Source organism: Hyperolius riggenbachi, chromosome 3 (genome assembly GCF_040937935.1).
Source record: "Hyperolius riggenbachi isolate aHypRig1 chromosome 3, aHypRig1.pri, whole genome shotgun sequence".
Taxonomy (NCBI): Eukaryota; Metazoa; Chordata; class Amphibia; order Anura; family Hyperoliidae; genus Hyperolius; species Hyperolius riggenbachi.
Genome location: NC_090648.1, coordinates 82,773,154 through 82,785,988, shown reverse-complemented (window position 1 = coordinate 82,785,988; position 12,835 = coordinate 82,773,154). Strand labels below are relative to the sequence as shown.

Genomic DNA, 12,835 nt, shown 5'->3' with positions numbered 1-12,835 from the left:
GCATTTGCCCAGGAAATAAAGCCGGAACCTACTTTTCTCTCACCTCACAGGTCAGCCTCGGAAGAAAAAACTACGTGCGAAACAGCTGTCAGGCTCCTTTCATTGCTCAGCACCCATTGCCGCCACCATCACTCATCTAGTCAGTAGGACAGAAGTCTGTATGCATCCCTGTCTGTGATTGTTAAAGGGACACTATGGCAAAAAATTGTAAAATTTAAAATCTGTGCAAACATATACATAAAAGAAGTACGTTTTTTTCCAGAGTAAAATGAGCCATAAATTACTTTTCTCCTATGTTGCTGTCACTTCCAGTAGGTAGTAGAAGTCTGAATGAAGCGACAGGTTTTGGACTAGTCCATCTCTTCATAGGGGATTCTCAGGGATTTATTTATTTTCAAAAGCACTTAATGAATGGCAGTTGCTCTAACCAACTGCCAAAAAACTCTGTAGGGAGCAGGGAAGCTGGCCAGCATCATTGTTTAAATCCTTTTTAGGGAATGTCTTTATAAAGAATAAAGGCCATGCTGAGAATCCCCTATGAAGAGATGGACTAGTCCAAAACCTGTCAGTAATGACAGATTTCTACTACCTACTGTAAGTGACAGCAACATAGGAGAAAAGTAATTTATGACTCATTTTACTCTGGAAAAAAACATACTTCTTTTTTGTATATAATTAAGATCTTTAAAAGATAGAAAAATTAAAAGAATTGTGGCATTTAACCACTTGACACCTGAGGCATTTTTTCTCTTGTGGACCAGAGCAATTTTCACCTGTCAGCGCTCCTCCCTTTCTTTTTCCAATAACTTAATCACTACTAATCACAGCGTAATGATCTATATCTTGTTTTTCTTGCCACCAATTAGGCTTTCTTTGGGAGTTACAGTATGCCAAGAATAATTTTATCCTAAATGCATTTTAACATGAATAATAAGAAAAAAAAATTATAAAATGCATTCTTTTTCAGTTTTTGACCATTATAGTGTTAAAATAAAACATTCTACTGTGGATAAAAGCCACACATTTTATGTGCCCTTTTGTCCCGGTTATTGCAACGTTCATAAAATTTCCCTAGTACAATGTATGGCGCCAATATTTCATTTGGAAATAGAGGTGCATTTTTTCAGTTTTGCGTCCATCACTAATTACAAGCCCATAAATTAAAAATTAATAGTAATATACTGCCTTGACATCAATTTTTAAAAAGTTCAGTCCCTAAGGTAACTACTTATATATTTTTTTTATGTAATTCCCCCCTCCCCCCTTATATAAATAAAAAAAAAAGTTTGGGTATTATGGGGGGGTGTGGGAGGGAAATAGTTAATTATATCAGTCAGTGTGGGGATTTTTATTAAATAAAAAGCAATTTTGGTGCAATATACTTTTTGGCCACAAGATGTCCTCAGTCGTCATTTCCGATTCACGTACGTAAGCACGTGAATCGGAAGTAATCCGTGGCTGTGTAACACAGGAAGATACAATGAATGCCGGCGTCTCGTAGACGCTGGTATTCATTGAATCGGGGACTTAGATTTATGAATGGGACCTGCGGTCCCATTCATTAACTTCCCCTCTATGCGGCGGTAACGGCGGTGCGCACGCGCGAACGGGAGCGAGCGGCGGCTGCATGCCGCTGCAGACTTGTTTTCACGGCCCTGCTGCATCCTGTCTTTTTTCCAGGGCCGTGATTATACTGCACGGCATGCAGCAAGTAGTTAAAACCCATCGTACCAGCACAAGAAGTTAAGAGTCCTTGTTTAAACCATCTTGTACAGTTTTGAACCAATGTATAAACTTTGTTTCTTGTGTTAATCTCATGTTTTCCGATTTGAAGCCCCCCCATTAATACAGTGACGCGAAAATCGTGTAAACTGTTTCCAGGTACACAATAAATGGTATCATCCTGATTCAAACTCCTTGCTTTTATGTATAGGTTTGTACATATTTTCATATTTCAATTTTTCGCCGTAGTGCCCCTTTAAGGAGGCCATTACTGATACAACTTTCCCTATGATTGAAGGACGGATTGATTTCAATAATCTGATCAAATTACATAGCACCTTTCCTTCCATTAGTGGGCCCAAACAACCTTTTCTAATTGATATTGCGATTGAATTGAAGGATCAATTGACTGGAGATTTGTATTGTTAATGGTCACCATTGTACAAATATATCAACACAAATTAAGTGAAGCACAGTTCCGGATACAGCTTTCTCTCTGTTCCTTGTCAAGCAAACTGATCTACATGTTTCAGAGCATGCAGTAGCATGTAGTGAAGGTGGCTTATTCACCAGTGACCTCCTGACCACAGCCACCAGGACAGATAGTGCTGGCATTTTCACATTCTGCATTCCTGCAAATTATACCTCAACCCAGGTAAGTATCTAACTTTATAGATTTAACGTTGCAGCTCTGCCAACAAAAAAGTTGGGGTCTTGGTCTTTCACACTTCTCCACTAAAGCTGCCTGTCAAGGCTCATATGAGCATTCAAAGGTCCAGATTGTTATGGGCTATGTTGAGAGCTTGGAAGCAGGTCCAAATTCCTAATTTGCCCCAACACCTACTATCGCCATTTACCCAATTGTGGGGCAACCCTAACATTCCACATTTCAGATCTATTCCTGATCCTGTGTTTTGGCTGGTCAAGGTAATTAAGAACATTAGTGACATGATGATGGATGGAAATTTGGCAACAGCATTTGAAACGTCAAAATGAGCTTCCAAACAAAACTTGGTTTTGCTACGCACAGTGTAGGAATGCTTCTGCCTTGGTCCTGCTCCTCTCGTGTTGGATTCAGATAATAGGACAAGGTATGGTCTAAATGGGGGGAAATATGCTAAAGAATAGCTAGTCTGACTTGCCTCGGTTAGGCTTCTTTTCCATGAGCTGAATTCACTGCCTAGTAGCTGCTCCTGTCCACCGACCCGGGCACCTCTAGTGCTTTCCATGTGCGGTAGACAGGCACCGCAATCCTCCCCCCCCCCCCCCCCCCAAATGGAGTTGCATCCGAGCACGTGCTCAGATGTGTGACATGAGATGGCTTTTCACCACATGGTAACGCTGGTGCATGTCAGTGCTTAAAGGGGAACTCCCGCCTAAACAAACACACTGTCATTCAGTTACATTAGCTATATTAATTAAAATAGATAGGTAATAAAATCTCTTACCCACCCTGTTTTAAAATAATAGGCAAATGTTTGTGATTTCATGGGGGCAGCCATCTTTTTGGTTGAAAGGCAGTGACAGGGAGCATGAGACACAGTTCCAACTGTCCTGTGTCCTGATCACCCCTCCCAGCTGCGTACGCTAGCCTTCAAATCTCAAATTCAAAAAAAAAAAAAAAATTGCACCAAAACAGCAGAACTAGAACAATACCAGAAATCCCATCATGCTTTGCACAGCATCAGGGGAAAAATGCCCGGGCAGTTTTCTTCTGTGAAGCTAAAAATTGAGTTTTAGATAAGAAAGTTCTAATGCTGTGAAACTATTAAAGAAACATCAAGCCTTTTCAGTGCTGCTGAGTACATTTTTAGTCTGGAGGTTCACTTTAACAGTGCTTGGTGTTAAAACCACCGCCATTCGGCTGTATTTCAATTCCACCTGCATGGCGCATGTGAGCAGCAGTTGTGACACAGAAGTGAAAAGACAAAGCAGCTGCCGGGGAGAAGCAGAGACCGGGATCATGCGGTGGACCTGTGAGAGTAGCTTAGTTGGTCGTCGAATCAAACGCCGCTAGCGGGGTGTGGGCAGCCAATAGATTCCCCTCTGATCAGATTCCATCAGAGAGGGATCTATCTGATGGTCGATCTGGTGGCCATCTATAGGTGTATGGCCACCTTTCCACGCAGCATGCAATGTGTCTACAGAGTAACAGGCATCTTTACAGTGTAAGTGAAGAATACTTTCAATTAGGGATACTCAAGTCCGAATTCGGGTGAATCTGGATAGTTGCTATCCGGATTTCACCCAGATACCTGTGCGGGGTTGGCGGGGGGGGGGGGGGGGTCAAGCTTACCTGTCTGACGCTTCTTCAGTCCGTCCCTCAGCGCCTCCCACGCTGCGTTCCACGCGGTGGTCACGTGAGTACAAACACTTTCTCCTTCCGGGTTGAAGGAGGAAGTGTTTATAGTCACGTGATGCGCGTGGATCGCATCGTGGGAGGCGCCGAGGGACGGACCGAAGAAGATGTCAGACAGGTAAGCATGACTCCCCCCCCCCGCCAACCCCACACAGGTTTACTGGGTGAAATCCGGTTAGCAACTATCCGGGTTTCACCCGAATTCATATTTGAGCATCCTTGCTTTCAATGTACTGTATGCTTCACTGTATCGTCACAACCCTAACCATACTAATCAAACTGAACTACATCCCCATACCGGGAATGGAATCTGGGCTGCCTGGGTGAAAAACAAGATTCTTAAAAGAAACCTCAGGCGTTTAAAAAAACAAACAAAAAAAAACAAGCCTACTTACAGGGGGCTTCCTTTTGCCCCTGGCAGCCTATGTGGCCCTTGCCGCAGCTCCGCTGCCAACTGTTGTCCCTGGGTCCGTCCTCTTCGTAGCGGCCGACAACCTGGTGAGTTTGGCCGCTTCTACCTTTGCGACGCTTTAGCTCCTATGGTCGGGAGCGTTTTGCGCAGGTGCAGTACTTCTGAACCTGCACAGAATGCTCCTGGCCACTGTAGCAAGAACGTGAGCGGCGTAGAAGCGGCCGACCTCCCCAGGTTTCCAGCCGCTATGGAGGGGACCCCAGAGACCGGGTGGGAGCTGAGCTGTGGTGAGGGACACATAGGCTGCCAGGGCCAGGAGGAAGCCCAAGGCAACTAATTCTGCATAGCTCCCAACTGTCCCTCTTTTGGAGGGTCAGTCCCTCTTTGGGAGCCCTGTCCCTCTCTCCTCCTCATTTGTCCCTCTTTCAGAAATGATGTACAGATATATGTAATTTATTGATTCCAAACTTTATTCCCATCCTTTAAATTGATCTAATTCTTATTTTCAAATGTTAATGTGAAGGAAAATGAACCAGGATAGAAAGGACCAGTGTGGTTTGAATTATAAAACGACATCATTTTCTTATGAAATCTTTATGGTATGCGTGACTAGGGGTGTGTCGCTGGTGTGATTAGGGGTGTGGCAGGGGTGCAGCTTATGTGTCCCTTTTTCTTATCTCAAAAAGTTGGGAGGTATGGTTCTGTTTTGTTTTTTGGGTACTTATCCGTTAGCCGGGCGCATCCGGCAGGTGGCGCTGTTGATCTTAATTCCAATCATAATTACTTCACGTAAACCTGTGAATGTAAACGCCGGATGCGCCCGGCTTAACAGATCAAGCCACCGGCTTGCTTCGTGTCTCGCTCTTCTCCCCCTCTTGCCCTCTCTCCTATAGAACACTGGGGAGGGGACATGCGTGTCCCCCCAGAGTCGTTCGTCGCAATGCCGCGACTAACGACTCTGGGGGGACATGCATGTCCCCTCCCCAAGGCTCATACGAGAGAGGGCAAGAGGGGGAGGAGAGCGAGACACTCACGAAGCAAGCCGGCGGCTTGATCTGTTAAGCCGGGCGCATCCGGCGTTTACATTCACAGGTTTACGTGAAGTAATTATGATTGGAATTAACATCAACAGCGCCACCTGCCGGATGCGCCCGGCTAACGGATAAGTACCGTTTTTTGTTTTGTTAAACGCCTGATGTTTCCTTTAACTGCTAGACCATATGTACATTTATTTTTCAAAAGGGTTAAAAAAAATATTAATTTCATAAAAAAATAAAAACATAATTCAGATAGGCATACATTTTGTTTGAGCAGCTTTGCTTCCTCCACATGGCACTGTTTACAGGCGTGTGCAGCAGGGATATCACTGATGACGTCACAGCCAATCAGTGAGCTGCTTCACAAGGAGGCTTGGATGGCTGCAGAGAAGTGCTGGGACTTCCTGCCTGTGTGTGATCTGCAGCTCTGAGCTTCTGGTGATTGTGCTGCTTGTTCCTCTGCACAGCCACCTGCTGCTGCTGTTCTGTCATTACTGCTGTAGGTAAGGGAGTGTGATCTATGTGGCAGCTCTTTCCAGTCACAGGGATTCAGCCACTTGTATGTGTGTTCTCCTTCATCTGTGCCATTCAGTACTGCATAGCTCCCAACTGTCCCTCTTTTGGAGGGACAGTCCCTCATTGGGAACCCTGTCCCTCTTTCCTCCTCTTTTGTCCCTCTTTCAGGGTCTTTGTCCCTCTTTCTATGTAAATATATACATTTCTCTAGTAAAAAAATGTGTTTGACTGTAAACTTTATTCTCATCATTTAGGGCTGGTTCAGACGGACGTCTGCGTGGCGTCGCGTCTGGGGGCGTTGCGGCGGCTGCGCGGTCAGGCTTTCAGTAGCCTTCGGTCGCGTCGTGATGCGGTCGCATTTTTTTCTTCCCCTAGGGGAACATTAGCCGTCGCGGTTGGCCGCTCCCTGGAAGCAACATGTTGCTTCCAGGGGCAGCCCGAACGCTCGCGAAAATCGGGACCCGAACGCCGCGTTCTGGTAAAAGCGCGCAAAAGCTCGGTGTAAACGCTCCCATTCACTTGAATGGGAGCGTTTACCGCGACATTCCGAACGCTTGAGGTAAACGCTCCGCAAGCGTCCGTCTGAACCAGCCCTTAAATTGATATATTACTCATTTTAAAATGTGAATGTGAAGGGAAGTAAACAGGATAGAAAGGGCCATTGTGGTTTGAATTATAAAACATATTTTCCGTATGAAATCTTTATAGTGCTGGGGACTGGGGGTGTGGCAGGGGCGTGGCTTAACTGTCCCGCTTTATCATCTCAAAAAGTTGGGAGGTATGGTATTTTGATCCCATTGCACAGTACACTGCTTTGTGCTCATCCTTTCTCTGCATCCCCTGTATGTATGACTAGAGTATTTTACTGCTTCCTATTCATCAGGGAGGGATCACACCTGTGGCAACCGCAGACTATTTCCTGCAAGTGTTTTGCCGCAAAGGTGTGCATACCTCCCAACTTTTCGAGATGAGAAAGAGGGACACTTAAGCCACACACCACATCACACCCCGAGTCACGCATACCATAAAGATTTCATAAGAAAAATATGTTGTTTTATAATTCACACCACACTGGTCCTTTCTATCCTGGTTCATTTTCCTTCATATTAAAAAAAGAGGGACAGTTGGGAGCTATGAAGGTGTGCGGTTTTATGCTGGGAACAAATGATACGTTTTTTTCCGCTCAATCGATTTACCGCTCGATTCTCCGCTCTATTCTCTTATCTGTAGCTCGTTTTTCATTTTTATTGTTCCGCTTATCTTTTTTCCATTCACTTCTATTAGAAATCGAGCGGTAAAACGATAAATATTGGACATGACGGAATTTATCAATCGAAAGCATCTATCAAGCGGGAAAATGAAACGTGTGTTCCCAGCATTAGGCATGTGGATTTTTTGTACAATAGCCAGTGATTTCAATGAGGAATGATATGCACTGTGTGGAAAAGTAGTGCAGGTTAATATTTTTCTTTTTTTAAACGCTACACAGACTTGCAGATGTGTCCTGAAAATGCAGCGGCCTCATGCATGGAACTGAAGGCAACACTGCTATATAAACATACCTCATGAACTCTTAAAAGATGAAATAATTGACACATGACACCCCGCTGGCATTTTAAGGCCGTGGCAATCTTTATTGGTTTAACTTTGTAAAATTAGTTGAGGTCCATAATAATAACTTTATTAAAAGGTTAAAACTTTATTAATTCAAACACAAACATAACTCATCAAATGATCCACCACTACGGTTCAGATCACGAAAAAGTGAAACAAACTTCCAGCAGGACCCCAACATGATGTTCATCCACAACTTCTTGGCGTGATTTTCTCCAATAAAGATTTGACCACGACGAGATTCTTCTTACAGACGGAGTGGTAGGCAGGGAGCTCACCGGGACCGCTTCTGGTCAAAAGGCAGCTAATACTACCGACTGACCCTTCTTTTATACACCTCTAACACCTCTCATTGGTTGTTGCACCAAAGGCCTCGATTCATGAAAGTGTGTGAGGGTAATGAAATCCGTGCGGGAAAACTCCGCGCACGGTATTTCTCACTTCTAGGTGGCCATTCATAAAATTATGTCAGTTGCGATAACAGAGCGGAGATCTCCCGCTCTAGGCTGGCGGTAGGCTGGCGGAAGGCATGCGGAAACGTAGGAAGCTGCCGGAGTCCCTCCGTGCGCTGCTCTCTGTGCTGCTGCTTGGGAGGTCTGTCCCATTCACTTGCACGTGTTCCGCATGGTTATCGCTACATCCCGAGGTAGCGGTAATCTCCGGCCGCATACCGCTTGCGGTAATTTTTATGAATGGGCATTTTGATACTTTTGTTAGCATAATCACCGCACAAGGCGGTGATTTATCGCTCTGCTCACGAATGTCGGCTTTTCATGCGGAAAAAGCCTTTATGAATACACACGCAAATTATCGATCAGTCTTCAGTGTAGCAGAAGATTTCATCGGAATGATTGAATGTGCTGAACATGGATTGCTTTGTCTTGCTGTCTGTGGCCACACTTGGGAGCAATAGAGTGACAAGTTCAGGTTTGGCATTTGTTCTTTGACACTGTTAATGTTCTCATGTTCCTGTAATGTCTGCACAGACCCGCAATGGAGGAATCCTGTAACCCCCCTCTATGGTGCACGGATGACGATGCAGAATTCTTCAGTGAGGATGAAGGAACTCTACAATGTGCTGTGATACAAGGTATTGTGGACAAGGAATCGCACCACTATGGAAATACAACAAAGTTCCAATAAGGAAAAAATAGAAATCCGGGCTCCAGCTTTTGCAGTGAAGTGACACTTTTAATACATCCCCAGCATCCCCATACACAAGTGATAGTTAGCCTGACAGCTGTTTCGCAGGCAAAAAGACCCTCTTCTTCAGAGGCAAAATTATTAAACAAGTGCAGCCGAACAGACATTTAAATATCAATACTCAATTACATTAGGGCTTACTGCTTCAACTTCTTCCTGCCCCACTGCCGAGCACAGGCTGAAAGCCAGCACCGCCCCGAGCCGCCGGAGTGTATTGGGTTTGTGGCCACGCCCCTTTCATGGACATCATTCAAGGGAACCCGATAGGCCAGCAGCACGCACGTGACTGCTTACAACATCCCCCTGTCGTGGTATCCGTGGGGAGGAGAGGTCGGTGTCCCGTTGCCAGGACAATCGGCCCAAAGACTGCGGAGAGCCTGTAGAAATACATAGAAAAAGCAGCGATTAAGATAAAAATAAAACAATGGACCATCAATCAATGTGCCAATGTTAATAAAAACATATACAGTGGGATGCGAAAGTTTGGGCAACCTTGTTACCGCTTTACAAAACATCTCTAGTTCATTCAGGTTTGATGGCTTCCGAGCATGGACAGCTCTCTTTAACTCACACCACAGATTTTCAATTATATTCAGGTCTGGGGATTGAGATGGCCATTCCAGAACGTTGTACTTGTTGATCTGAATGAATGCCTTAGTAGATTTTGAGCAGTGTTAGGGCCGTTGTCTTGTTGAAAGATCCATCCCTGGCACAGCTTCAGCTTTGTCACTGATTCCTAGACATTGGTCTCCAGAATCTGATGATACTGAGTGGAATCCATGCATCCTTCAACTTTGACAAGATTCACAGCCCCACAGCATGATGGAACCACCACCATATTTTACTGTAGGTAGCAGGTGTCTTTCTTGGAATGCGATGTTCTTTTTCCTTCATGCATAATGCCCCTTGTTATGCCCAAATAACTCAATTTTACTTTCATCAGTCCACAGCACCCTATTCCAAAATGAAGCTGGCTTGTTCAAATGTGCTTTAGCATACCTCAAGCGGCTCTGTTTGTGCTGTGAGCTTCCTCTGCATCACTCTCGCATACAACATCTCCTTGTGTAAAGTGCGCCGAGTGGTTGAATGATGCACAGTGACTCCATCTGCAGCAAGATGATGTTGTAGGTCTTTGTTGCTGGTCTGTGGGTTGACGCTGACTGTTCTCACCATTCGTTGCTATTGTTTATCCAATATTTTTCTTGATCTGCCACCTCGAGTTTTAACTTGAACTGAGCCTGTGATCTTCCATTTGCTCAATATGTTCCGAACTGTGGAAACAGCTGAAATCTCTGAGACAGCTTTATGTATCCTTCCCCTAAACCATGAAGGTGAACAATCTTTGTCTTTAGGTCATTTGAGAGTTGTTTTGAGACCCCCATGTTGCTTCTCTTCAGAGGAAATTGAAAGAGGAGGGAAACTTACATTTGACCCCTTAAATACTCTTTCTCATAATTGGATTCACCTGTGTATGTAGGTCAGGGGTCACTGAGCTTACCAAGCCAATTTTAGTTCCAGTAATTAGTTCTAAAGGTTTTGAAATCAATACAATGAGGCAGGTGCATACATTTGGGCCCAAATGTATGTACCTGCCTAATTTTATTTAAACAATTATTGCGCACTTTCTATAAATCCAATAAACTTCATGTCACTTCTCAGTATCACTGTGTGTGTGTCCTATATGATATATTTAACTGACATTTTTAATAGGAACAACCAACGATTTATACAGGAAAATCATGACGATTAACAAGGTTGCCCAAACTTTCGCATCCCACTGTAAATATACATAGTGAATAGAAACAAGCATCCCCTACCTAATAACTACAGTTTCCCCAACCTACACAGGCAAATCTAGTGCCAATCAACTGCCTTTTTGATCCTACTAAGGAAATACATCTTATGTAAATCAGGACAAGGGAGGAGCTTCAAGTGTGAGCTAGCATTCACATTGCCACACATTTTAAGGTGGCCATACACTGATAGATTTGCAGCAGATTCGACCATCAGATAGATTTCTCTCATATGCCTGTCAGGTCGAATCTGACAGGAATCTGATGTGTGCCACACACTAGCAACAGATTTCCAATAGATTTCATTCTGAAATCTATTGGAATTCTATTGAAAATTGTTCAGACAACAGACACGTTTGGCAGATAGTTGGACAGAGTTGGTAGGTGTGTATGAACCTTAAATGCATTATTGCACCATTAATTTCAATGCAACTCTATGGGCCATCGATCTGCTGCCAGCTGCAGATCGACCTAGATTTTCTATCCTGTCGGATAGATCGAATCAATCGAAATCGGCCGCAAATCAATCGATCGGGCTGATTTGAAAGAATCGATTTTTGATCGATTCTATTGATTCGATCGATGGCTGAAATCGACCGGTGTATGGGCCCCTTAAAGAGGAGCTGTTAGGTATAAGGTCTCAGAGAAAATAAACACATATATCAGTAGCTAAAGATTGGTTGTACTTACATTACATATGCATTTCACTGTCCACGTTTGGATTTCACAGAATTTGTATATAGTATATGCAGAGATAGATGCTCCTGACAGCTCATGGCAGGCTCCATGTTTGTGAAGCCAAATGTGTCCTCATGTCCTGCCTGTTTCCTGATCACAGATAAGCTCGTACTTGAACAACACAGTGTGCAGTGAATATTAATGAGCCATGTGGCTAGGAACAATAGCTGACTCCTGCAGTGTACTCTGCCCGGAGATTTATCAGTGCTACGCGCTGGACTGATTACAAGCTGCTGTAACGTCTCATTAGCAGCCGAGGGGAGGGCCCCAGAATGCTTTGCAGTATAGTATGCGGCTTGCGTCCTCTTGGGTTTTAACAGCCTTGCTGATAAGCACACATCAAAGGTAACTGAGATTTTTATCTTCACTAATGGCTTTTGGGCTTCCTTCTAAACTGTTTAACACAGGAGAATAGAGGTTTAAATTAGCTTCTGCAGCCTGACAGTTACTCTTTAAGTAAGAAAATGACCTTCTCTAATCGGGTGTACAGCAAGTATTTACTCACCATTATTTACCCCAAATTAAAGCGTACCAGATACGAAGCACCCTCGTGTATTTTACCATATAAATCAGTGGGAACATTAGAGAAAACACCTACCATGCTTTCTGTTTCATTCTGCATTGCTCAGCCTGCTTCTAATCAGCCCTGATAAAATCCCTGACTGAGCATTCAGTCTGTCGTCTCTGATGTCTTTTCAAGCCCAAGCCTGCCCCCTTCTGGCTCTGCTTTCCTGTTCTGTATAATTGCAGCATCACAGAGAGCTGTGATGAGACGGGAGGAGCTGCTGGTGCGAGGAAGGAGCTATGCTGTGTCTGCTAATGTAAGGGCATACTAAAAACAGTTTTATTTATCTATAATTGTTAGTCATAAGACTTTTTTTTTTTTTTTAGAAATGATTTCATTTTGAACACAGCCCACTAAAGAATATGCTTTTCTGATGAACTGTGTTTTGCTTGGAGTTTTAGTATAAAAAAAAAATAAAAAAAACACACAAAAACGGCACACTAGAGCTGCGAAAATACCAAATACTAGCCAACCCGCGTCGTAGCATACGCCGCATCTATCTATCTAATAGAGTACGTGCCTCAACCTTGAAGCAAGAAGAAGTAGGCTTTCCATGAGAAAATGTATGCGTGCTCAAACACCAAGTTTAACCCTAGCAAGTCTGGCTTTGCAAATCCGGCCTAATTGGCTATTCATGAGGCAATGCTCATGCAAATATGCATTTGCTTTTGCATGCCAAACTATGCAGGGTCAAAAAACCAATACTGCAAAGTGCTCTCTCGCTGCCTGGGAACCACAGCGGCACCCTGGAGTGGGAGGCTGGGTGGCGCAGCCCCTCCCCCCCCCCCCCCCCCCAAGCGTGGCCAGCGCTGGGGAGAACCGTCCACACCCACCTTCTAATATTAAAAACAGCCACTTACCTTAACGTCCATTGGG

The 12,835-nt window shown here is 44.2% G+C and overlaps 1 protein-coding gene across 3 annotated transcripts in view; it reads left to right on the top strand.

The window, feature by feature from the left end:
* The first annotated feature begins 512 nt into the window (after positions 1-512).
* LOC137562769 (kelch-like protein 24) overlaps positions 513-12,835 on the top strand; it is a 50,167-nt gene continuing 37,844 nt past the window's right edge. The window contains exons 1-2 of one of the 3 annotated variants that reach the window (XM_068274438.1): positions 513-594; positions 8,647-8,750. In XM_068274438.1, coding sequence (XP_068130539.1) covers positions 572-594; positions 8,647-8,750 — 127 coding nt within the window. In that variant the 5' untranslated portion in view covers positions 513-571. Of the gene's footprint in view, positions 595-5,910; positions 6,034-8,646; positions 8,751-12,835 lie in introns of those variants that run through there. The other 2 variants (XM_068274439.1, XM_068274440.1) reach the window with 2 other exon arrangements.